The 27,548-nt window shown below is 37.9% G+C and overlaps 1 protein-coding gene across 1 annotated transcript in view; it reads right to left on the bottom strand.

Moving 5' to 3' along the window:
- Window positions 1–3,851: 3,851 nt before the first annotated feature.
- CORIN (corin, serine peptidase) overlaps window positions 3,852–27,548 on the bottom strand; it is a 117,218-nt gene continuing 93,521 nt past the window's right edge. Inside the window, 9 exon segments of the mRNA XM_065737057.1 lie at window positions 3,852–4,138; window positions 4,651–4,784; window positions 7,058–7,329; window positions 10,021–10,195; window positions 11,796–11,845; window positions 13,210–13,332; window positions 21,968–22,097; window positions 23,730–23,840; window positions 24,441–24,554. Of these exon segments, the coding sequence (XP_065593129.1) occupies window positions 3,956–4,138; window positions 4,651–4,784; window positions 7,058–7,329; window positions 10,021–10,195; window positions 11,796–11,845; window positions 13,210–13,332; window positions 21,968–22,097; window positions 23,730–23,840; window positions 24,441–24,554 (1,292 nt within the window). The 3' untranslated portion in view covers window positions 3,852–3,955.

The following is a 27,548-nucleotide window of genomic DNA, read 5'->3' as shown; positions in this document are numbered from 1 at the left end:
AGAAAGCACAGCATTTAATGTTTTGATTGTCGGTTTCAAAAAATAAAATAAAATAAAACAAAAGCAAACACCAATTCTCAGCCCCTGCCTCAACTTTCTGACTACACTTAGAGTAACTTTAACTCACAGGTTGCTGTGCAGTATTTGATCTGCCCAAGAATTCCCTTTGTTTTTCTTTTCTTCAGCAGCAATGAGTGCACTAAGCACTTGCAGGTGGCAACAGCCACAGCCTTCATGTAGAAAGTGACTTCACAGCCCAACTCTGGCCTGCTCATGGGGCACAGTGAGTTGAATTCTCTAACCCATGCTCTGGTTGCCCCTCAGTGGCTGCAGCATGAGATGATGAAGCACCAACACCAAACACCACTGCTCCCTGGGCTGCTGCTTCCCCAGGCTGCTCTCACTCCTTGCAGGAGGCAGGGGTCTCATCCCAAAGGTGAATGTGTTAAGAACTTTCCAAGAGCTGAATTTTCCTGTGCTTTTTGTGTTAATACTTCCTGTTTTAATCTGGTTAATTTACTCCTGTCCTCATGGTCCCAGGTACCTTACTGCTGACTGCAGTTAAAAGCTGATTTTTAACTATTTCATGTTTCTGCATGCTTGTATTTTTCTTTCAGCGTGTACATGTGTTGAAATGCAGCATTTCTGTTGTAAGAAGCTACGTCCTTAGCTGGCCTGAGGAAAGCCACATAACCAAATGTGTTAGTTTTTCAACGACTCAATCCCAAATACTTGCTGGCAGTGCTGTCACTGTTATTTTTCTGTAATGGATGTGTAAATGCAGAAGAAACCAAAAGTTGTACGGGAGGTTTAGTGCCAAACTCTCCTGTGATGCAGGCAGAGCTGTCAGCACTGTGTAACAAACCAGGTAAGGGCGGGTCACTACCATTTCAAAGCTGTTTTGGGCATAAAGTCATAACTCTGTCATTACTCTCTTCACACTACTGTATTGCCATTGCGGCTCTGGGAAGATTGAAACACTTGAAGCAAAGACCTTACTAGGAAAGTTATTGAAAATTTTTATTAGTACCATGAGAAAGAAGCACATCTGCTGACTGTATGACATTGCTTCCATTTGGCTGCACAGACATGACAGAAGTGAAACCAGCAACGGTCACCTCACAGTTGAGGCTATGCTTATAAGGGACGTAGCGTGGTTGTGGTCATTACCATTATGGCAGCACATATGAAAAGGTTTCGAGGCAGTAGTAGGAGGAATATACTTGCCTATTTGATGTGTACACATAGAAAAAAGCAGTATAAAAATACATTTATAAAATTAGAAATTTTCTCTTTACATGGAATGTGGTGGCAGACAGCTGTGGGGGAAAGTCACAGCCCTGTGAGCTGGGGCTCTTCTATAACACCTTCCACATGACCCAGAACAGGAGGGGCTGGCTTTTTGTTTCAGCAGTACTCCTTTAGTTCCTGGGAGGGACTGTGTATGAAATGTGGAAGCCAAACCCAATTAATTAAAGCATGTTATTAGTTCACAGACTATCATTTGGTAGTGCTAACGTTTGTGCAAAATGACTGTATGTAGTCCAGTCCTTTGTTAAATTCAGAGGTGCTAACTGCTTCCTCTAGTGAAAGGATGTCAGTGGGGCTGTCGGATTCACAATAGCTATTATCTGCTCTTACCTCCAGAGGGCTGAGCCTGCAGAACTGCTGTTTGTGCTGTGCTGTGCTGTGCTGCACTGCAGAGAGCCTGGCCCTGGGGGGAGCTGCAGTGAGGAGAGCTGCCGCTCACGCAGCCTTTAAGCAAGGCCACCACTAACGTGCTCCACCTGCAGCCTGCCTGCTCCGGAAAAACATAGTCACTGCAGCTTTCCCTCTGGGGAAAGGGCGTTTTAGTTGCAGAAAATCGAAATCCTTAATATATAAGTTCATAAGTTCATAAGTTCATAAGGTTGGAAAGGACCTATAAGATCATCTAGTCCAACCATCCTCCTATCACTATCTCTACCCAGCTACTAAATTAAATTTAAAAATTTTATTTAAAAATTTATTTAATTTTTTTTTTATTTAAATTTTATTTAAAAAACAAAACAAAAGAAAGAAAAAAGAAAAGGAAAAGCTAGCAAGGCCTAGGGAGGTTTTCCTTCTGAGCATCAAACAGTGATACAAAAGTCATTTAAACAGGGTTTTCAGAATCCACAACAAATACTGAGTATTTCTTAATAATGCTCTTTTAGAGTGCTGTCCAGTATGTCTAATATTACACACGCTAAAGGAAAAGATACTAAAGTAAGAGGCAAACTTTTCACTAAAGCCATAGTCTGGGGAGCGTATGTTAGTTATAACATGACTTATGGTACCTGAAATCTCCATTATTAGCTGTTCTAATGCAGGTTTCCATGTATGGCAGGCATCGTGCTGACAAGGCCCTGTATGCTGCCATGGGGGCACACCAGAGGTAGCAGTAAGGGTAACTGTATGCCTGAGGCTGAAACACTTGTGCATTGCTCCCCAGTGAAATTCATCCTGTAATTCTCTACTTTCTCACTCCTCATACTCCGGTTTCCTGAAAAACCATAGCTGTGCGTGTTACCACCTACAGCAGCTGGTAGGAAACACTTTCCCTCTGGCACTAGAAAGGTGCCAAGCTCCATTGTAAGCACAATTGTAAAGTGTTGTGTTTTTTGTTTTTGTTTCTTTTTTTCAGCCAGGCTCTTGGAGTCAAAGCATGGCTTCTTACCACTGCACAAAGCACTTTGCACCAAGCACTTCAGCAGGGCTCCTTTGAGTTTTTGCTGATGAAATTGTGCTTTGCTTAACATCTGCAATTCACGTTTGGATTCCGCTCAATTCTTCTGCCATATGGATTTCTCTTCGCCTTTTTCTCTCTTCAGATTGTTTAATCTTGTTAAGCAAATTAAACTCAGTGCAAAATACTAGAAGAGGCTTATCCAAAAATACTTTTTCTCACTATTATTTCTCATATTTGCTCATGCTGCATTTTTTGCACTTCAAATCTGCACTTTCCGTGTCTCCTCAAATGCTCCATCTATCTTACTCTTGAGGCTTTTGCAGTGGCACTGCCAACACTGTGTTTCCAGTGCTTTATATACTGAACATGATTATTAAAAAAAAAAAAAGAGAGAGAGGGAAGAGAAGCTAGTCTGGCACAGTTTTGATAAATGTGTAGTGCTCTGTGTAGTGCTGTCTAGAGGTGGATGTTCCTGTACACAGTGAGACATGCAAGCTTCAGAAAACTTAAGTGGTAGAGGACCTGGGAAAAACAACCCAAAGAGGCTGATAAACATAACCTTGGTCTCAGGTACCTCGTGTAGTATTGTGGGTCTGTGGACATACTGGCCACACAGCACCCCTGAAGAGGTACGCAAGCTGGCTCTGAGAACAGAGTAGTAGAGTCAGTACAGTGCAGGGCCCAACCTGTGTTGGTCACTCTGAGTGTTCACTCAGCCCCTTCAGACTTGCACTTGTACTGCCATGCCCTGTGCAAGAATGTACAAGCCCTGGCACCTTTTCCACACCTGCAGCCTTTGGCATGGCCCTGGTGAATTTGTGCCCTGCTGGCATCGTCTAGACTGACTTTACACCTTGTGACAGTGAGTGAAGATGCATGTGCTACTAATTGAATAGAATTAAAACAGGTCATTTAAAAAGTTTTTCTAATCTATGCTACTGCTTAGTTTGAATATCTGAAAGAAAGTGACTGTTTCTTTTCTTTTAAGCATTTTGCCGTGCTTGGAATAGCACCACAAGAATTAAAAAAAAAAAAAAAAAAAAGAAAAAAAGGATCTTTAATTCTACCCCAAAGTATATTCACCAGCAGAGGGTCAACTATGAGCATACACTGCGTATCCCATAGCTCCACAAGAATAGAAAGAACTTGGAACTCCATTTCAGAATTTCAGGCTGCAAATTCTTCAGTGTTGAAGTTTGATTCCATTTTCCTGTTGTTCGTCAGCACATTTCTTACCATCTGGAGTTAGTTCAGCAGAAAGGTGTGGATGTATATTTGTTTTTCAATCCACTCAATAAAATGTGACACATTGCTGTAAACTCCTGGTCCCAAAACCTTGGAAAAGCAGACAGAGCCCCAGGATGTTAAACCAAACAAAGTCCAGCGTCCTGCAGGTTGCTCACACACAAGTGGTCCTCCACTGTCACCCTGTAATATGAAAGAAAAATAGGGGCTATACATAGCCAGCAGACACATGGCTAGAGCTCTGTCCCAATTCCTGGAGTGATTTGCCTTTAATAAGTAACTCAGCTGTAAGTTCTGGCTGTTCTGCTCAACTGTGTAGCAGCATACATTTACCCATATTTACTCTGACAACTGTACAAAGAAATACCTGGAAATAGCTTATAGTTATTTTCAGAGTTAGTCTGGTAGTTAACTAAAACAGATAAACCTCAAACTGTCAGCCATAAACTGCAGTTGATTTCAGTTTCTCAGCATCAGAGGCACTGAGGATGGAAGAGATTGCTGAGAGCGATCTGGTCAACCCTCCCGCACAAACGGCCGCCTACTGGTGGCACCAGCAACAACAGTCAGATTGAAACATGTCGAGACTTGTCATTTCTATACTAGATGAAGTATGCTGAGCATTATAAACGTCACAGAACTTTGATGTCGAGAAGCACTTCTAGCTGTGAGTTTCTCATTAGAGATAGGCTTACCATGCAAGAGTCCACGGTGCCAGACTCATAGCCTGCGCACAGCATCCTGCTGGTAATAGTCTTCATGTCAAAGTATGACTGGCATTGTTCTAAGGAAATGATGCGCACTTCTCCTTCTTGAAGTTTAAAAGGCACTGAAAAATAGAAGGAAGCATTATGGATATTTGCATATGGATGTGCAAATATTTATCTATAACAGATCTTTGAGATTTGATAAGCATTTCCTTTAAGATAGATGTAAATATTACTTTATATATGAGTGCATATAAACATGTGTGTGCGTATATATATATATATATATGTATAAATAACACATAGGTCTAGCTTGAAACTCGATGTTTGTGGGTCTTTTTTGCAAGGCTTCATTGCAGGATTCATGATGAACACCCCTCAGCCAGGTATATATGTTGCATTCTGGAGGAGGACAAAGCACATGGGTGCTGCTGACACACTTTCAGTTTATCGTGCATTTGCACTGAGGCTGAGGAGATTGAGCACCATTATGAGCTATGTTATGGGACTTCTATGATGGGGACGGTGTTGGCTGGAAAGCAGTAATGTGAGGCAGAGGAGAGGGTTAGCTCTTCATTCTATGGCAGAATCCTGGTATCTCTCACAGTCAAGGTTGGTATAAACATGAGTTACATTTGGGTAAAGTCAAATTAACGTATCATGGAATCAAATTTCAAGGGATACAGAAATTATTTCAGCACATTCAGGACTTCATTCTACTCTGAGCAGATGACTTAGCTCAAATTCAAAAGTAGGCTGTAAAACCTAGGTCATGAAGTACTAAATCCTGTGTAGCCAAGATGTTGGGTTGTTGTTTTTTTTTTTTTTGTCACTTCCTAACATAAAAGCTTTAAAAACAAAGCTGAAGCCACATTAGTTTGTGAATAACCTTTTCCTACTTACCAGAGCTACAAAAGCTTTCTGTTATCTTTTTTCTCCCATTACATAAGGTGTAGCTTTAGATGGATAGTTTCAGAGCTGCTTGTAAACAGCATATTCCTCACTAGTTCAATTTAGTTTTTGCCACATATGTGGACCTGGCTACTGGAGGTGAAGCAATACTGAAAGGAAAATTTCCTTATCCAGTGTACAACAGCTTTTCTGATAATTGCTATTACAGAGAAGGCAGAAACATAATGGATAAAGCTAACAGGGTTGGGGCCAGGATTCTTTGTGTTTGGTATATGCAAGATAATTCTGTCAAAACAAATATTTACATAACATAAGTGTTCTTTTCATGGGACCCAGGGATTGCAGTGACTACACAGCACAAAGAAAACAAACAAACAAAAAAAAACCATACAGTAATGTTTCTCTTCAGAGACAAACACGTGATTAAGCCTTGATAGATTAAATCTTCCCACAAGCCCCAGGTGTGACACAAAGCACCATCTCAAGAAGATTGTTCATTCAGCCTGTATGCCTTTGCTTTCAGTATCTCCAGCTTTCACTGAACTAAGAAAGTTGCCCCCAGCAATGATGTGATACAGTCCTTATCTCAGTGCAATTCTAAAGATAACCTGAATAAAAATGATAACCAGTTCAGGTGACTTTCTTGATAGGAGATTCCAGATCCTCTGCATTTTTTAAAAATCAAACATCACATCTGAATATGGATTTGGGAGCATAAACTTAGGCAGCTGATTTGCAAAAAAAAATTAAACTAACAGTTCAACTCCCTTCATGAGTAGTTACAGGTCCTTAGTATTTAATCTCATGTGTATTAAAAAGAGCCTGGCCAGCAAGTTGAGGGAGATGATCCTCACCCTCTACTCTACCCTGGCGAGGGCACATTTAGACTGCTGTGTCCAGTTCTGGGCTTCCTAGTTCGGAAAAGACAGGGGTCTCCTAGCAGGTGTCCAGCAGAGGGCCACAAAGATGATAAAGGTCCTGGAGCATCTCCAGCATGAGGAAAGACTGAGTAACCTGGGTCTATTCAGCCTGGGGAAAAGAAAGCTTAGGAGGAGAATCCGATTAATGTTTATAAATATCTGAGGAAAAGTGAGAGGCAAAGGGATGAGGCCAAGCTTTTCTTGGAGGCGTGTAGTGATAGGACAAGGAGTAATCACCTACAACTTAAACATAATAAGTTCTGTACTAACATGTGGAAGAACTTCTTCATGCTGAAGGTGACAGAGCACCGGAACAGAGAGGTTGTGGAGTATCCTTCTGTGGAGATATTCAAGACCTATCCAGATGCCTATTGTAGGGAAGCTGCTTTAGCAGGGAGGTTGGACTTGATGACTTCTTGAGGTATCTTCCAACCCCAACAATCCTGTGAATCAAGTCCAGTGTTAGCATAAATGGATAAAGCTTTGTAGTGGTATCACTTATTTGATTAACCCAGTAGATGCTTAACATGTTTTTCTAAGATTCTTGAAAGCATTCAACTTACTTTTGTTGCCCATATGTCCCCAGCCTGTGATGTAGCAGTAGGTATCTGGCTGCACCAATTGTTCCTTGCTGGGCAAGCAGACAGGTCTTACATAGCTCGTTTCATTGATATCTTCATCTAGTTGTACAATGCTGATATCATAGTCTACAACTGCTCTGTTGTAGCGTGGATGCAAGATGATGGACTTCACCAGTCGGGTCTGCATGAAGCTTGACGGATGATCGAGATTGCTTATCCCAAATACTACTTTCCAGACAGCTGCATTTTCTCTCCTTTTAGAAACAAACAGGAAAACAGGAAATTTCAATTCAAGTTCTTTTTAACCTAAAAAACTGAGGTTTTTTTTTCCTCCCTGACTTTTTGCATATTATATTTCACAAAGCTGTACATGTGATAGAAATGCTACAAGAAAACAAATGCTTAGGCATCATTGCTGATCAACAAAAGACAATGCTTTCCATTCCCTTTCCGCTTGCTACTGAAAAAATTCTAGCTCACAGCCTCAGAAGGTATAGCACCACCGCTTATTTGCTGTATTAAGTGCCACAATTCTGTAAATCATCCCCTGGATCCTGCCCAAGTCCCTTGGTGCTCACTTACTCCCTGGTGAGCATGAATCCATTAAACTAGGAGTGGCAGTATTGTGTATTAGTATGATGCTCACAGCAGTAACTCAAGATGAAGCCCCAAAGGAATTTCACAGATGCAATTCAGTTATGAAAATTAAATCTTCTGTGATCGTCATATGAAAAGTGTGTGACAAGCATATTCCCTGTGCCTAAGATTAGAGGTTGTTTTACTTTGACTCTTTTAAGACTCTTTTTACAAATGCCCATGATCACCAAAAAAAAAAAAATGATGGATATGGGAGGACTGAACTAGGATTTGTTAAGACATAAGAAAACATGGACCTCATTAAAGGCTTAGATGTTGTAATCTCTTGATTGTGACTGATAGTAAGTCATGGGTTCCGATTCTAAGATCCTCAGAATTGTTAGGATGCTTCCATAGAACTAAGGTCATTTGAAGAGATTGAAGCTTAATTACAGCAATGTGAAATTTCAGCTTTTTAACTGTTCAACAGACTCGTCATTTCTAAAATTTTGAAGAGGTTTCGTTGTTAAATAAGGACTATTTTTATCTGAGTTCCTTGAGAATTCTGGTATTTCAGACTACAACTGTCTTTTTAAGATCATAATTAATTTGTTTTTTTCCAAGATGTTTCAAGTTTAAGTGGTAGGAATATCCTATTGTTTTTATGAGCATTGAAAAAGAACATTGCTCAGAGCAATGAGAAGTCACAGCCAGAAAGTATTACCCTACAACTGAGTAAAAAACCTTTAAATGTCATGGATCCTTTGGTGTAAAGCATTTCAAACAGATCTGGACAAAACAGTAGGGGTCAATAATAAAAGCAAATTACTCTGCTCCTTTCCATTTATAATCTCTACAAATATTCATGGCATTAATCTTGCCTGCTGCATTATTGACATAGAGTCCTTATAATTTGGATCCCAGACTTCACAAAATATTTTTTACTAAATGCACCAGAGCACTTTAAAATACGTTTTAATTTCTTAATGGGTTGGTTTAGTAAATTTAAAGAAAACTTTGTGGAATCGGGAATGATTTTACTGTTGCTGTAGGAAACAATATTCAAAGAATGAGAAGATTTAAGGCCCTTGGAAACATATCCTTAATCTCATCAGGGAGGCAGAAGAGAAGAAATATTCTTCATACAACTCAAGGAATGAATAAACTAAGATATTTTAGCACTTAAAAAAAACTTTTTCCCTTGGTGTTTTCTACTTTAGGTTATTTGGAATACAAATGTGAAAAAGACTTCACAACAAACATAATGATCTAAGTTGGAAAATACCTTCAAGATCACCAAAGTCCAGCCATAAACTCGACCTACTAAGTTCACTTAGCCACATCCCTTAATGTTGTGTCCACACATCTCAAGTACCATAGAGGAAAAAATGAAAAAGAAAACTGAAAAAAAATTCTATAGAATTCAGCATTTCAGAAAGAATCAGAATTATTGCTGAAGAAAAATAATGATTGTAGTTATAAAGAAATATTCGTCTATAGAAACTGAAGAATACAGAATTTCTAGTGCCTTAAAAGAAAGAAAGGTGTTTAGTGTAATCCAAAAATCATAACAATTTTAAGCAACATTAAACACTGGTGATAACCACCTAGCAAAAATATAAAAAATATTTCTGACTACAGCACAAAACATACATTTCTATCATCTTTAAAAATACAAATAACTTCAGAACAAGAAAAAACTGATAAGGTAATGCACTTTCATCCAAATTCTTTGAAAAGAAAATTGCTTTCCATCAGACAATGACCAAGTCAGTTCCTAAGCTATGCAAACCTTCCCTGCCTTCCATGGTCTCCACTATGGGACCTCAGAGACCACAAAGGACTTAATGGTTAATACTGACTTTCTAGTGGTTAACAATTATAATGAAGCCATGGAGAGTTCATAATCAGAAAAAGCAGTGAACTTCAATACATCACTCACATTATGATTAAATACTTGTCTTTTATTTTTTAATGTTCAGAGCATTTTTCCAGTGTCATTCCTATGCTGCTGCCCAGAATTTTTTTTTTTCTATTTTTTTTTTTAATCTATGGCATTGTATGAGACTTCTGGGATTAGTGCTTTGGTCATCTTATTTTTTTTTTTTTGTTTCCCGTTGAAAATAAGGGCATCTTCATTTAGCTTTAATCAGCAGACACATCAGTTCAGAATAAAGAATGTCAAAACCTAACCCAGTGCTGTTTTACACCATTTACTCCATTACTGTCTGTAAAACCAGGCTTCTTGCTGTCCTGCAAAGGTCATCACCTGCTACCAATATGTTTGGCAGTAGAGGGAGCACTCTGAAATTCTCATGTGCAAGTTGCATCTAATTTGTACGGGAAGAGTAAAACTGAGTTCCACTCACCCTTCAAAGCAGTGTGCTACTGTTAAGACCCATCTCTTTGCAATCAAAACACAGCCACATATGTGTCCACTTGGCTCGCTCTGCAGAGAACACTGCCATGGCCATCGGCCTGGGCGACTGGTCCTGCCACCAAGGATCCTTTTGTTCATGCGAGCAGCAGGGCGATGGCCACAATCTAGTGAGAAACAGATGGAGAAGGGAGTAATTTGTTACAACAAACACAGAGCATGAAAGACCTGGAAGAAAACTAGCCACAGAACAATGTTAACAGCCATGAAATTAGAATGAACAATACAGTAACTGGAATCATCAATAACCACTCGTTAATACCAAACACAGTGAGCCATTTTTATCCATCTTTTTCTATAAAGGGATTTGCTCTCCTGAGATTAACTTTGACCTGTTCAGACTAATTATTAACCAAGCTAATTATTAACTGTTCATTATCTTGAACAGTTACTGGCTGCCCTCAGAAAGAGTTCTTAGTTTTGTATCACTGTCTTTCCATCAGCCAACAATGGGAGTCTGCTTTGGCAGGGGTGTTGGACTAGATTATCTCTAGAGGTGCCTTCCAACCCCTACAATTCTGTGATTCTGTGTGATTCTTTGTACTACTTGCACTATTCAAAAGGAATGTTTCTGGAAAAATCAGGCCAGCAATAATAAGCACTTGCTTAAGCCAGGTGTGAGGTGCATGTCAAACTGTTTACTTAGCTGCAAGGCACAAAGCTTGCTTTGCTCTCGGAAATTACTAAGGGATATATTTGCAGAGTTCAAGGTTTTTCAATACTCTACCCGTTCTACTTTATAAAAACACACTGTAAGTTGTACCAGATTCTGATCTGCCAGGCAAATAAGAATTATCTGAATGAGTCTGCCCTTCACTTTTGTTTTACTTTATATTCTGGATTAGTGAAATGACAGACTGCTATTATTTGTCCTATTTGCTCAGTGTGATTCAGAGAATGAAAGAACGCTAACAGTTTCTGCAATTCATGTCCCAAGGGAAGGTATGCTGACATTGCATAGATCTGTGGTGGAGAAATAAATCAGATGTAATTCTTTCTGTGTTCACCTAAGAAACATCAGAGGGCAAGGACCATTATGTGTTCTTAAAGCAAAATATGTGAGGAGCAAATACTTTTAACAGACTCCTTTGAGGTGTTATTCCCTGGTAAGAGTTGTAAATATTTTTATTACTTTTCCAAATTTAGGTCATAATTCATGATTAATTTTCCCAGTGTCAAGTAATTCATAATGTATGTGTTCTTCAACAAAGCTCTTCTTGTTTGTAGAACATTTTATTATTCAAGATGAAGGATTTCTGTGTATTACAAACCACTTTATATTGCACAATCTGTTTGCCTCCATGTTTGGTCTATAGTTTTCTAATTTAGGTTCTTCTGTCCCCTTGAGATCTACAGTTAAACAGATCACAGATTCAGCTCCCATGTATGTCACCTACTAACCTCTCTGACCATAAAGAATATTTGCAGCAGGAAGTTTTTCAAATTAAATTTTCAAACCTGACTGCTGACAAAATTCATTTTGCAAGAGCAGATTGGGCTAGTAGTATAGAGAAACCCACAGTTAAAAATAAGAAAAGTTGTTGAAATTCAATAAGCACAAGGGAAAAAGAGGCAATGCAAAATAGGAGGTTACAGAAGTCAAGTAAAATATCAGAATTAAATGGCACTAAACAACTGAATTGTTGAAGTTCCTTCATATACCTTTAAAAATACCTTAGTTGTCTCAGAAATATGCACTTCTCTTACCTTCTTTAGTGCAAAGGAGAGCCACTTTGCTTCTGCTTTGGCACATCTGCCTAAATATTGGAAAAAGAATATCATGAAAGTCTCAACTAGTTGAGGTAATTTTTGGCAATTTGTATATCAGCACAGGTACTGTACCCGCTGCTGTGAACTCAACTGTTGAAAAACTGTTGAAAAAGAAACACAAGAAGCTTCTTATGCCAGATCACAAATGGCGTCCAGTGTCTGCTTGCAACGATTTAAAATATTAGTTCAGCTTTACAATGCATTTCATAAGCAGGTGCTACACATTTGGCAGACAACCTCATTCTAAGGGCACTGATCCAGCTCTGGGATGTACGGTCTGTCAGGTCTTAATTGATGTCACCCCAAAGCAGAGATGTGCTGATTTCCCCATCCTTATAGTTGAAGACTGACAATTTCTCTGATTAATTTTTTTTACCTAAAAGATGTGGTGTATTGATGAAAACCCAGGAAGATCACAAAAGGATTTATTAAGACAAAATATATATATATCCTTTCGGAAATATTCAGATGAGAGACAGCAAAGAAGTAATTCTTTGTTAAAGGAAAGGAGATTCTTGTTAAAATGAAGAACACTGTTGCTCAGCTGTCTGACTGCCTTCTTTTTTTTTTTTTTCTACAACTCATTAATTCATCCAGTATAAATATTTTTCAGGTGGAGAAACAGAGCAGGATTAGAGTGTATATGTGGATTAGCTGTTCCTCAGGTTATTCTTTGAAGGCTGTAATTTCTGTAGGTGGGCTGACTTCTTCAGTGGAAAAAATACTAAAAGGATTGTTTCTGCAAGCACCTACTTCTGCTTTCCAGCATTTCAGTTTTGTGGTAGTTCTACCCCACAGTAGTATGCTCCCCTTTCATTTTAGTTCATCTTTATTTCAGTCATTACAGAAAAGCTTTCCTACAGACAATAATGGAGCTGAACAGAAGAAATCTAGGTGTATTCCTTGGATCTGGTTCTTCACACATACATTGTACCTAAGCTCTCCACATTTAGCCAAGTCAATCTTTTCTCATGAAAGAGAGGTATACTCTGTGGAAGATGGGTGTTCTGAAATCTCCTTCTGGACATTAGAAAGAAGAAAAGGAAAACAAAGAATCTGATTGATGAATATTAAAAGCCTATTAAAAGGCTCTTCCAATTCTGTCCTAAATGCTAAAATAAGTTAATTGCCTCTTTAGTCTCAAAATTACAATTCAGATGTTTGAACCATTTCTGAAGCCTGGCTTCTCATTAACAACTACATGTTAAAAGGAATATACTACCGTCTAAGGTCAGAGAAGCTGCTAAGATAGCCTACTGCAAGTGGATGTAGTTGTACTGAAAAATCTGTAATCTCCAAATGTGGTGACTAACCACAGCAGTGAAATAAAACTCATTTACCTGTTACTTACCCATTCACTAGAAGTGCATGTAAAGTGGATGCATTCTTACTCTTCCAGTCTGAGTGCAGATTCAGCCACTTCTGATGCTGTATTTCTCCATCTTCTAATACAATCTCTGTTTTAGATGGTCCTCTGAAACAAATAAAAGGCATCATATACTTCCTATTAGCTTGCTATGTTACAGTTATGAAAGGGAAGAGATCTCCTGTTTACTACATAAATATTAAGCATAATGTATCAAAGCCACGTGTGGTGGAGTCCTAGCTTGGGAATTATATCACCCAAAGACGCCAGGCCAGTTAACATAGCACTGTCACTCACTGTATTTTATAAGAAGAACTAGAATTATAACAAGGAACAACAAAAGCTTATTGGTGGTATTCACAGCACTGCATAAATTGAAATATTGTTTCTACATTGTCCTGGCTCCTAATACACAACAAATAGATCTTAATTTGTGCAAGAGGTAAAAGAAAAAAAAATTCCTATGATTCTATATTTGAAAGTCCAATAAAATACAATTTTAAAGATCAATCTGAACCTTGTAATACTTTCCAGTATCTCCAAGTCTATATTGTCTGTCTTGCTAGACAGAATGAATTAGAGGTGATTTCATCAAACAGGAGCAAGTTATCAGGAATATGAAAGCAAGGAGGACTGATTCTACCAGGTGGTTTTTCCACACATCTACTTCCAGCACAGCCTCAAACCACAGAAGGAACTGTTGTTTTATTAAATCTCAGTTTCTAAGAAGAAAAAAAGTGAAATGGCTCTACAGCTTTCCAGCACAAAAATATATGTGATAAGCTTAGCTTATCAGTCCCCATCAGTGAGAAGAGCTTTCAGGGATTGCTCCAAGACCACTGGACATGGACCAAATTCAAAATTCCAGCTTGTGGAACAAAAATGAGAACAGATCAGGAAAAAAAAATGAAGCATCTGAAAAATCACCTCTGTACTCATGCCTCCTATGGTAGTACCTAATAACACCAGCTAGGTTATTAGTTCATCTTTTAGGTCTGTTTTTTTTTTTTTTTTTCCAGTACTACCTGTATCTATCTTAAAACATATAAAGAATTATGAAATCCTTTACCCAGTTGATCACATGAACAAAGATGAGAGAATACATACAAACATATTTTATGGTGAAACCACCTGGAAATGTTCTCAATATTGGGAGAATTAACTACGCTTTGAGACCCCAGCCCTGGGTCCTGCCTGTTTCATGACTTATTTTTCAGAACTGTCTCTGGATACGTTAAGCAAACATCATTCCACAACCTCATACACAGAATATGCAACAAGTATTTATAAGTTTGTACTTCTTCATCGGGAGAAATTTCTTTTTGCAGCAATTTTTTTTCCCCATTATTGCTGGCTTATGGTAAATACATGAAGATCCCTTTTCTTCATGTCCAGCACTTTATTACCCACTCTTTCCCACCAAACAGGCACAAGCTTATTTTACTCCTAAGCTCACATTCTGTGTTATAATCCTCTGTGAACAATAACATTTACCACTTCATAACTGTGTACATTGATATTTTATATAGTTGGAAAACAGATGTCTGACATATAGAACATATAGCTCAAAAAGGTTCAAAAAAGTGTAAATATCATACCATCTTGTAGACTCAAATAATATTATGCCTCATACTACATTATTTTGTTGATTCATAGATTCATAGATACATTAGGTTGGAAAGGACCTACAAGATCATCTAGTCCAACCATCCTTCTATCCCCATCCCTACCCACTAAGCTACTAAATCAAATCCCTTAGCACCTCATCTAAACAATTCTTGAACAGCGCTAGGGATGGTGCCTCATCCACCTCCCTAGGCAGGCCATTCCAGTGCCTGACCACTCTTTCAGAGAAAAAACATTTTTCCTCAAATCTAATCTAAATCTTCCCTGGCGCAACTTGTGACCATTCCCTCTTGACCTGTCATTAGTTATCTGGGAGAAGAGGCCCACCCCCTCCTCACCACAACCCCCCTTCAGGAAGTGGTAGAGTGCAATAAGGTCTCCTCTGAGCCTCCTTTTCACCAGACTAAACAATCCCAGCTCCCTCAGCCGCTCCTCATAAGACTTGTGCTCCAGACCCCTCACCAGTTTTGTTGCCCTTCTCTGAACACGCTCCAGGGCCTCAATGTCTTTCTTGTAGTGAGGGGCCCAAAACTGAACACAGTACTCGAGGTGCGGCCGTACCAGAGCTGAGTACAGGGGGATGATCACCTCCCTGCTCCTGCTGGCTACACTATTTCTAATACAGGCCAGGATGCCGTTGGCCTTCTTGGCCGCCTGGGCACACTGCCGGCTCATGTTAAGCCGAGCATCAACCAACACCCCCAGGGCCTTTTCCTCTATACAGTAAACTGTGTTGAAAACTACAGCTCGTGATGCTATATTCATTATTAAACACAGACACACTTCTAAATCAGGAACAACAACCTTCAAGATGCCTGTATGAAATTTTATAATTATTAACACAATGTGTTTTTCTTAGTAAATATAAAACTATGGTTATGTTGGTTTTCTTTCCTTGGCAGTCACAACCTGATGAATTCAACAAAACCAGCTCAAAACCAATGTGTCCTAATTCATGCCTTTAGAATTTCTTGTAAAGGCTGTATCCTACCCCTGCTGGAGATGAAGCACAGGATTCTTCTGTGGATACACTCTGATAAAAAGGAAGATGTATGTTTCAGTCAACATAACCTCTTTGACATGTGATGTCAAATTTCATCACAGGAAAATTTTGTTTCACTGAGTTCCTTACAGATTCCAACAATGTTCTTTACATTATCAATGAACTAGATAGGATAAAATAAAGATATAGCTGATAATTATTTCATCGGTCTACATCTTAGGGGTTGAACTTAGCTATCTTTCAAAACGTTGATTTAATGGCCCGAACTTAACCTAAATTGAGTCAGCCCACATAAAAATCATCTGTGGCCATATATAATATCACTCCAGTTTTAAGGCAAGACAAGCAAGGAATCTTCTTTATGTCACATTTTCAGAAGGCTCTTTGCAAAGTTTTCTCCCCATCTCCTTTTGTTTTCATAGAACAGCTTGTACAGAAACTTTGTTTGATATTAGATATGCTTTTATTATTACCGACATTGCAACAAAAAGCAAAACTGAAACTATGTTTTTGGATCAAAAGCATATTTATGTAGGATGCAGACTAGCTTTTTGGGGCCCTTCAGCTTTGAAACTAAAGAGGGTCCTCCAGATGTCTTCTAAATTATCCAGGAGCTTGTAACACTGAGAGAACCAGACTTGTCTATTCTTCTCAGGATGAAGCTAAGGGCCAATTCAATGGCAACTTGACAGTAGAGGTTTTTGGACCAGATTCTCCACCAAACTTTCAAAACAACTCACAAATCCCACCTGAATCTATATAACTTTCTAACATCTTGTGGTCTACCATCTTAGATTTTGACATACCTTCAAATACTGAAACACATCTTATGGTCATTCAAAGACTTATGAGATTCTAACAATCTGTTTCAGTCTAGATCACAAAAACTTAACTGACTGTCTCATGTGGGTACTGAATATCTGTGGTAAGTCTTTATATAGAAAAATCTGTGATAAAACTGAGCTTTCAACCACCTAGAGATAACAGTAAATACATTTTGGGGTGCCTGTAGTGCTCTATGCTATACAAATAACAATGTGTTATGATTTTTTTTTCCCCTATACATTGAATGGATGAGTTACAAAAGATACCTATGTCTTTCACTCAGGCTTTCATGAGGTATTCTGCACTGTTGCCAACAATGACACGGGATTAAGACCTCTAAAAGAAAAAAATATTCTAAAAAGGCTTTATTTCACTAAACAATCAATCAAAGCAAAATTATCATAGGATATTCAGGTGAAAGGAACCTTACAAGGGCATGTGATCCGTTCCCCTCCTCTAAAATATGATCAGCTATATCTAAGTATATACAAATATATTAACAGCAAGAAAAGAACTAAGGAGAATTTCTCTCCTTTACTTGATGTGGCAGGGAATGTTACCACGGAGGATTAGGAAAAGGCTGAGGTTCTCAATGCCTTCTTCACATCTTTAATAGACAGAGCAGTTATCCTCAGGGTACTTTTTGCTCTAACCTGGAAGTCTGGGACGAAGCACATAATACACCCCCTGTGATCCAAGCAGAGACGGTCAGAGATCTACTCCTTTATCTGAACTGCCACAAGTCCATGGGACCAGATGGGATCCACGCAAGGGTGCTGAGGGAGCTAGCAGAGGTGATTGCCGAGCCGCTTTCTGCCATCTATCAGCATTCCTGGTTATCTGGAGAGGTCCCACAAGATTGGAGGCTTGCCGATGTGACTCCCATCTACAAGAAAGGCCGTAAGGAAGACCCAGGGAACTACAGGCCTGTCAGCCTGACCTCGGTATCAGGGAAAGTTATGGAGCAGTGACCTCTTATTTCCTAGTTATGGAAAGTGATCTCTTGAGGGAGATCACATGGCACATGCCTGGCAACCAGGGGATCAGACCCAGCCAGCACGGGTTCACCAGGGGCAGGTCGTGCTTGTCCAACCTCATCTCCTTCTATGACTGGGTGACCAGACTGGTAGATGAGGGAAAGGCTGTTGATGTAGTCTACCTGGACTTCAGCATGGCCTTCGACATGGTCTCCCACAGTATTCTCCTGGGGAAACTGGCAGCCCGTGGTGTGGACAGGTTCACCCTTCTCTGGGTGAAGAACTGGCTGGAGGGCCGTGCCCAGAGGGTAGTGGTTAATGGAGTTAAGTCCAGCTGGCGTCCTGTTACGAGTGGCGTCCCCCAAGGGTCAGTTTTGGGGCCCATCTTGTTTAATATCTTTATTGATGACCTAGATGAGGGAATTGAGTGTACCCTCAGTAAGTTTGCAGATGACACTAAGTTGGGAGGATGTGTCAATATGCCTGAGGGTAGGGAGGTCCATCAGAGGGATTTGGATAGTGAGCCCAGGTGGTCAAGAAGGCCAACGGCATCCTGGCCTGTATTAGAAATAGTGTAGCCAGCAGGAGCAGGGAGGTGATCATCCCCCTGTACCCAGCTCTGGTGCGGCCGCACCTCGAGTACTGTGTTCAGTATTGGGCCCCTCACTACAAGAAGGACATTGAGGCCCTGGAGCGTGTTCAGAGAAGGGCAACAAAACTGGTGAGGGGTCTGGAGCACAAGTCTTATGAGGAGCGGCTGAGGGAGCTGGGATTGTTTAGTCTGGTGAAAAGGAGGCTCAGAGGAGACCTTATTGCACTCTACCACTTCCTGAAGGGGGGTTGTGGTGAGGAGGGGGTGGGCCTCTTCTCCCAGATAACTAATGACAGGTCAAGAGGGAATGGTCACAAGTTGCGCCAGGGAAGATTTAGATTAGATTTGAGGAAAAATGTTTTTTCTCTGAAAGAGTGGTCAGGCACTGGAATGGCCTGCCTAGGGAGGTGGTTGAGGCACCATCCCTAGTGCTGTTCAAGAATTGTTTAGATGAGGTGCTAAGGGATTTGATTTAGTAGCTTAGTGGGTAGGGATGGTGTTAGGAGGATGGTTGGACTAGATGATCTTGTAGGTCCTTTCCAGCCTAATGTATCTATGAATCTATGAATCTAAGCGATCTCGAACAGATATTTGTCTATCCTGTTCATAAAAATCTCTAATATTGGAGATTCCTCAACATTTCTAGGCAATATATTCCAGGATTTACAGTTAGCAATTTTGTTCTACATCACTCTACCTGTCATTTAAGCTCACTACATTTATCTTATTCTCCCTAAAAATAGAGAACAGTTCATTCTTTGCCTCTTTGCAACAGTTTTGAATATATTTGAATGCTCCCATACCTCCTTCCCCCTGAGTTTTCAACTTTTCTTTATAGAGCATGCTCTGATCATTCCTGGGGACCTAATCCGAACTTTCTCTATCTTACGCCCTTCTCACACAAGATGAACAAAAGAGAGACTATACTAAGCATTGTACATAAACATTCCTGGTTATAAATATCAAGTTTGCTCTTCCTATAGTGTTACTGTATTGCTCCCTGATGTCTGGCTTCTGACCCACAATATTTCCTAGCCCCTTCCCCACATTATTCGTTCTGCCTTGCCAACTATTCCCTACTCTGTATTTATTCACTGTAGTCTTATTTGCACTGTCTTGTTCTTACAATTACCATTTATTTCAGGCCATTTCTCCAGTCCATTAAGAAATGTTCAAATTCAAACCCTGTCCTTCAAAATGCTCCACTATCTGAATGACCCAAAAGAACTCCAGACACACAGAGGTGTATCTAGCTCAACACTAATACATCTTTACGATTCAAGAATAGATCATCAATTGTCTCTTTTTTCATCTGTGTGTGAATCTCCCTACTTATTTAAAAAGTCATTTCACATAGTATGAAAGTTAAAAACACATGACAGCTATTTTTCTTCCATAGTCACAATTTCAAGGAAAAAAAATAAGGGAATCTGACATGATTTGTTATGGATAAATACAGACCATCTATCATTAAGATCTTACATTATACTTCTGTAATTCTTTGTTAATAATTGAAGCAAGGCAAGTAAGTATTTTTTTTAATGACATTTAACAGTTTTCAGCCTTTTAAAACCATTCTCCACACCTTCACAAAACTACTGACTACAGTTTGGAAATCAGACCTGCCACAGATTTGTATCTTAAAAGCTCTAGGATTATTTTCAACAAACCCAGCTTCTTTGAAAAGTAGTTTCTAACCTGCTCTTTTCTTACTCTATCCCTAATCTTCAATCTTTCCCATCTTAGAAACATTCTGTTTGGTTGAGGTTTGTGGGTAGTTCATTGGTGTTTTTATTTATTTATTTAACTTAATAAGAAACCTAAAACCCAGTCTGCCTTATGCATTAAAAAGGTGCTTGCAATGGGAAAAAGTAATGTTAATGAACATTTCATTATACAGACAATGGAAATGTTAAGAAATATGTTTCAAAGCATTCCATCCTGTTAACTGCTGATCACCATGCTCTATAGCCAGTCTATAGTATAGTTTATAGTGAGAGTTGAAGAACATTATGACTTGCATACTAAATAATAATTAAAACCAGCAGAAAGCAGGGACTAATTTTAAATTATGAAGTTAATATTTTGCTCATAATTAAAAGTAATATAAATCAGAATACTTCTATACAACAGAATGGATTTAAAACCTTATTTTCTCTGTTCTATTATGCAAATTATCACAAAAGTATCAAACTTTAGAATAAAATATAATCCAAAACTGGATTTCTTCTCTCTTCAAAATAACAGTAACATTTATGTATTCAGCTTCTACAATTCCATTGTTTTCAGACTCATATGACAACAGGCTTGAAAAAGGAAGCCTTGTGTCTTGCCAGAAGGTATTGAATAACATATGTATGGGCACTAATATAAAACAAATTAGTCCTATTTCAGAGCTAAAACAGCATCTGTTTCCTATCTGTGTAGATGTAATAGCTGTGTAGTTTTAAACTCAGCAAATTTGATTTGAAAGCCCTGGAGGATAAAATAAAAATAAGAAAAAAATTTGATGTCATTTTTACAAACTAGGACCCAACACAGTTTGGGAAAAGTATTTATGTTCAATCATTGGAATAACCTTTCTTTGACTGACAGTATCTATGTATAATTTTTTTAAGACATCTCTAATAACAAATGCAGTTTTACTTAAAGAAAGTATACAATCATGGAAGATAAAAATATTATATGAGGAAAATGACCATACTATTAATGAATTTGGAGTCATTATCATTATTTGAAAGAAATTATTAAGTTGAAATTTCTTCAATAGACTCCTCTCCAGATAACTTCATGTATTTTAATATACTTCTGTATATAACAGGTAAGACAAACTATCAAATATAAACGAAAATGTCTGTAACATACTGCATAAAGTTTCTGTATAACCACATATTCATATTTATTGCCACATAAAATCATTAAAACAAAGTCTTCCACATGGACTACAACCTGTAACATTATTTTCAGTAAATCTTACTTAATAATTATTTTTTTATGCTCTTAATAAAATAAATGTTGTCTAAATAAGTCTCATATTGTTAAACCTGTAAGGATTTAAGAGAACCCTCTGGACAGTGTGAATATATTCAAGGTAGGTCAAGTATATTATACAATCTGTTTAAAGGATCTAGAAATCAAGATTTAAACAACAAATTCCAGTACTTTACTTTGCATGTAATTTGATTTCCTAAATGCCATGTTTATTTTTAGAGAAAATAAAATAGGTTAGATCCAGAAGTTTAAACTTCTACTGTTGATAGGAAAGAAGTATTCAATGTTTTGTCTCTGTTACGTTTTTAGGCACTTCCATAATCCTGCAGTTAGAAAGCAGTAGCCTATCACATTGTTATTTATTGCAGAACTCAGAGATAGTTCCCTGTTTTTTGAGACAAGCTTGCATTAATTCTTTAGGAAGACAGAGTAACACATTTCCAAACATTTCTGAGCCTCAGAAGTAACTGCAAGTTTGAAGATTGATGTTTACCAAGACATTACTATCTTTTCAAGACTCCTAACGATCACACAATACTTATAAAACGGTGAAAGTGTCTACATATTTGTTTTTATCTTAATTCACAAGTTCATTATTTCATTTCTTCATGTTATTCCCATATTAAGTCTAATATTGCATGGGTTACAGTGATCAATGGTCATTCACATCAATATCCATCTCTCCATTGTCCTAAGAAATTCACCAATGCTACAAACTACTGACCTTACCCTAAACCCATTTGATTGCAGGCCAATTGACTCAAATTTTCTTCCCACTCATCAGCACAAACATGATTATCAGCAGCTGACCTGTGAACGGTCAGAAACATCAAGGAATTTGTGTTTTTAGACAGGGTAACTGTGAAGAAAAAGAAAAATAACTTTATTGCTATTTCACATGATTTGTTTTACATATGGTACATCAAAAACCTACAGCAACATTCTTCCAAGATGTTATCATTTCTGTTGTCATTTCATGTTCTCAACAGCTTTACAATTTAAAATCAAGGCAACCATGGCTCTTAGAATCTTGATAACATTGAATAGCATGAGACACTGAACAGCAAAAGCAGCTAGTGGATTAGAATAAACCAGATTAGAATAAACTCTCGACTCATTAGCAGAGGTTAGCATAATCAGTCTTAATCTTGTTATGTAATATTTTACCCCACAAAGAATTCAACTGAAATCACTAAGTTAGTTTGAGGGATTAATGTTGCTTGGCAAACGAATGGTATCATTGTTTGACTTCCAGTAATACATATTGTTCTTGCCTACTGGTATGACAGGTCAAGAGGTATGTGGATGTAAGAAGAAAAAATCCCCAGCTTCTTTTCACAAGAAAGATCATGACCATTATTTCTTTCTTAATCTATATTTAAATGCATGTGAGCTGCCCCTATCACATGTAAAAAGCATCTCAAAATGGCCCAAAATGCGCAAGTAGAAATCTACATCCCTTTCTTTCTAGGATTCTTTAGAAATGTTTGGACATTTCTTCCCCAAACACATGCTGGTTTTAGTTAAACTGCCCTACTGAGTTTTGTTTGGATAGCAGTAATCTTAACACAGCCAGTCATTGCACACTTTTGCTACATGGTGAGGGGGCTTCTGCTTTTCTTCCAATAAGAAAGTTATATGTCAAATTTAGTTTCAAATATGCAATACCAGAATTTCTTCTTTGGTACATATATTTTATTAAATTTTGTTGTTTATTAATGTTAATGATACATTTTTAAATGCTTATACAGTTTACTGTAGTATGAATACAAAATATTTATTTCTATAAGCAATGTTGTGCCTTTATTCCATATTTAAAATAAGCTACAAAGCATCTCAAAATTTAGTAATACAAACTACTGTCATACAGTAGTGAACTGTGAATTTTCAGAGGATATACTACTAGCTTCCAATCTGCTTTTTTTTTTTTTAATCTACTTCAATTTCTATTTAAAGAAAAACACATGGAGATTTCTACATGTAAAAGCATGAGGTTAACGTTGGCAGGTTTCATCATACTACAGGTCTCTGGTCAACGCCATGGGAACCTTCTAGAAATACTGACCTTTCATAAGCTTGAACTTTCACCACTGCATTCAGTGGGAATTTCACACTGTATTTCATGAGCACAGAATCAGGGCTTAGAATTTTTGCCTAAATAAATTCTGCATTCAAATGCCTTTTTCCTTTCTCATCTTTCCACAGTACTTTCCTGACCTTACATATCATTTAGAAGTTCCCTGCAGTGTTACTTTCCTCATATATTTGCAGTGCGACACTTAACACTAAGCTTTTCCTTTATCTTTTCCCACTTCTTGCCTGCTTCACCAATCTGAATCCAGTTTGCATTTGGTAATAATGGGAACATCTCTCCACCACTGCAATTGCATTCTGATCAATTCTAAATCAAATCACCATTAATTATTACCATTAATACTGCCATCAACCCAAACATAACTTTCAGGCAGAGTATGCTGTGGCAGAAACTTACCACATTCCCACTCATCTGAGCTGTCGCTGCAATCTGCTTGTCCATCACACCAAAGTTCACGTGGCACACATTCATGATTGGTACACTCAAGCTCATCCTTCCCACAGAATGCTGCAAGGAGGAAAAACACAGTTCACACAGACAAAAATAACCAACATGAAATGCACAGAGACTGGAAAAAAAAAAAAACGTGGAGGGGAAGGTAGGTGTAGATCAGATATCCAGTCCATTGTTATCCTTAGAATTCTTCATGCTGCTGGTATACTTAAAAAAATCTTTTTTTGTTGTCTGACACCAATGCCAACTCAAGCTGAGCAATCTCCCTGTAAAGCCTGACCTTATCTCCAGACATGAGATATATATATTTTTTCTGCTCTATTTCCAGAAGTCACCTTTTCAGCCAAGCTGCTTTTCCTCCCCACTTGCTTGACTTCTGGAAGAGTAACATAAGAAGCATGAAGATGTTAGAAGGAGAAACAGGAAATACAGAAGGCTGAAGTGAGCAAGGAGGCAGCAAGGACCCAGGGATGTCAACACCAGAGGACAAAAGGTGAGAAAAGAGAGACACTGGCGCAATGGAAGGAGTGAAAAGGAAACAGAGAATGACTTTTTTTCTATATAGAACATTTTTACATCCATTTATTCTGTGCCACAAGATCCTAAAAATGTGACCAACTCTTTACAGAATTAACAAACTGCATAAATCCTTACAGCAGTTCTTTTCATCCATCATGTCAGGACAATCTGGGAAACCATCACAGATCATTGTGTGTTTGATGCAGAGCTTCTTCAAAGGACACTCCCAAAGACCCCTTTCTCGACAGCCTGGAGGGAAGAAAAGCACAATTTTCAAATAATTGCATGCAATATCAAATCAACTATTTTGTTTCTTCTTAGTAATCCTGAAATATCCAAAATATTTTTAGTTGTGCTACTGATTTTAGAAATTAACAAGAATAGTTACTTCAGAAGTTAACAAGAACAGTTACTAATGACAAAAATGGAAGCAAGATTGCCACAATGCATGTTTGTTGAATGGATATAGAATACATCATGCCTCACTGCTTTTAAAATAATAAACCATATTATGTTACACATGCTGTAAATAATGATTTAGGTATTAGTTCAGTAGTCTCAAACCTGATCAATCACTACTCTTCAGATGTAATTACTATATATGCAATAAACGTAAACACGAAGACAGATAAAGCAGAAGTATTTACTTTTAATATATAATCATTTACAATCCTGAAATACATAGCGTATTTAAAAGCATATTACTTTGGTTGCTCTGAAAGTAATGTCTTTTATTTTTTTCCAAGGAAACTACAGCAGATAGAGTGTAAAATAACACTACATGATAGAGCAAATTCTCAGCAAAAAGCACTATTTTTCTAAATCGGAACCACCATGAGCTGTGCATTTTTGACAGTGATAAACAAAAGCCTACATAGCATTCTTACAAAAATCTGCAAAAGTAGAGGTGACACACTGTCAGTACTACCACTCACTGCCTCACTGCGCTGACAGCCACACTTTTACCTCCAGAAACATTCAGCAAATGTTGATAAGTGTCCGTGGGTGCAATTTTTTCCACATGGAGAAATTCAGTGACACACCTTTTCTTCATGTGTACTCCATACAGATGCTATTTTGTCAGATACCCCCTCTGCTCCTGTCTGTCACAAGGCAATAAAATGCAACAGAATACTGCTGGGAAGGTTCTGCCTCTACTGCCAACCTACCTACATGTGTGTCTGACATGGGCCAATATAATAAAATAGGAGACAGTACTTTTGGAGTAGCACTTCTACACAGAACTTTGATCTTTGAAAGTTAAATCCTGTGGCAGTATGGAATCTCCAAAAAATAGCATAGAAATATATAAAATTTTTGGCAGTGAATGTAGATAGAGACATGTTGGCAGACAGAATGTAATGCAGATCACAATGTAAGATAGAGGGATACTGTAAGTTTTGAGTGTAAGCAATTTTCTTAGTGTGACCAGGCCGGTCTGAAAATATTAGGAAGAACCTATAGGTGTATGGCTCTTCCAGGGGAGTCATAGTTACGGAGGGAACAAACAGTATGATTATTTTTTCAGTCCTGCTAACCAGCCTCACTGGTTTCAAGAGGAATATTCATAACTGTGTCAAAATGCTTTGACAATATAACTCCTGTTTGTCAACTACTAGGAATTAAAAATAGCTTGAAGTACATTTTAGAAAGAAAACCTACCTTGTTTTATTTCACTACTTGTTTTTAACCAAGTAATAAAGCACCTTGCTGTGACACAGTTTGAAGAATGGAATGTTTTGACATACTGTATATCTGACATTCTAATTTTAAAGGAAGCCATTAAAATCCATTCTCCTGAGTAAAATGGGTGGTTTGATTTCCTTGTTAGGCCTGTTTTACAGCTGACAGTACTAGCTTTCATTTTAATCCAAGCTCAAATTCAGGTGACAGCCTTGGTGCACCCTCATACAGCAAGTTTTGATCTCTGCTCACAAATTCTATTTTAAATAGCACCTCTGTTTTCATGGATCTGGAACTGCAGCAAGATATCAACATTAAGTTAGTGAGTAGATATGCTGTTTATGAGTATTATTTCAGAAGTGATTATTTTACTAGTATGAACCAGTGAAACACTTCTAGCTCATGAGATTACTGGAAGAATACACTCAGGTTTAACTGCATCTGGAAGTGCAAAGTGCTTTATTTATTTAGATTGAATAAATCACGTAATGTTAAGCATATAGATAAATAAATAACCTTGAACACATGAAACTAATTCTGCATGATAAAAGACCTTCCTTGCATATGGCCATCTTCCAGGCCTCCTTCTTGATATATTTTGATAACTATTAAGGAAAAAATAATTGAAATCAACTTTAATAAAAAAACAAAGAATATCAGTCATGTTAGGAATATGATATGAAAACAAAATAAAACAAAAAAGCATTAAAAAATCTGATTTATCAACCTTGCAATTTTTGAGCTGAAGTGTTTACAGTTAATTAAGTTCATCTTTGTTTTTCTTCATCACATATTATAGTGCTATATTGTGAAATGTCCCATGTCTTTGCCAAATTTATTTTTGAGGGCACCATAGACAAATACAGAGACAACCGGATAAAAACTAACTGCATAGTGAATTCCCTTTCATTGCAGGGGAGTTGGACTAGATGACTTTTCAAGGTCCCTTTCAACTCTAAGGATTCTATCGTTCTATGAATTGTGTTAAAAAATCTACTGTTTCATTGGAAAGATGCTGTCTACTGTTAAGAATTCTGTTGTTGGTTCTCTCTCTATATATGCACAATGCACATTGTTAATTTAATGATAATTAAATGGAAGTGAAAATCAAGGTAGGAAAACTTGTCTGTATTTACATTACAGGTACTCACATAAGATTTTAGCTTCACCACCCCTCAGTACATGAAGCAATTAACCACTAGTTACTCAGACATACGCTTGCCTTTAATTATAACTAGATCCTTAATATTAAGTCCACATTTTTCTCTTAAGCTAAAATACTAGAGTCAGAATTCAGACTGAAGAAAATAGTGAAGGACAATACTTGTTTTGAATATCACGTCATCAGTGTCATTAGTACTCTTCTAGGACCCTCTTCTGCTCTCTGCCAGAGGCATTGTTAAGCAGCCAGTAAATGAATACAATCAATTACAATCAAGCATACTTAATACCACAATCTCTCTTCACTTCTCTCTTAATAGTATTTTTAAGAAATTAACTTCCATGCTTTATTGAAACACTCTTTCACATTCAAAATTCTGTTTCAAATTTTCTTCTCAA

This window comes from Cyrtonyx montezumae, unplaced genomic scaffold (assembly GCF_038088225.1).
Source record: "Cyrtonyx montezumae isolate F1298 unplaced genomic scaffold, pur_monq_1.0 scaffold_2, whole genome shotgun sequence".
NCBI classification, from domain to species: Eukaryota; Metazoa; Chordata; class Aves; order Galliformes; family Odontophoridae; genus Cyrtonyx; species Cyrtonyx montezumae.
This window is presented reverse-complemented; position numbering and strand designations above follow the sequence as displayed.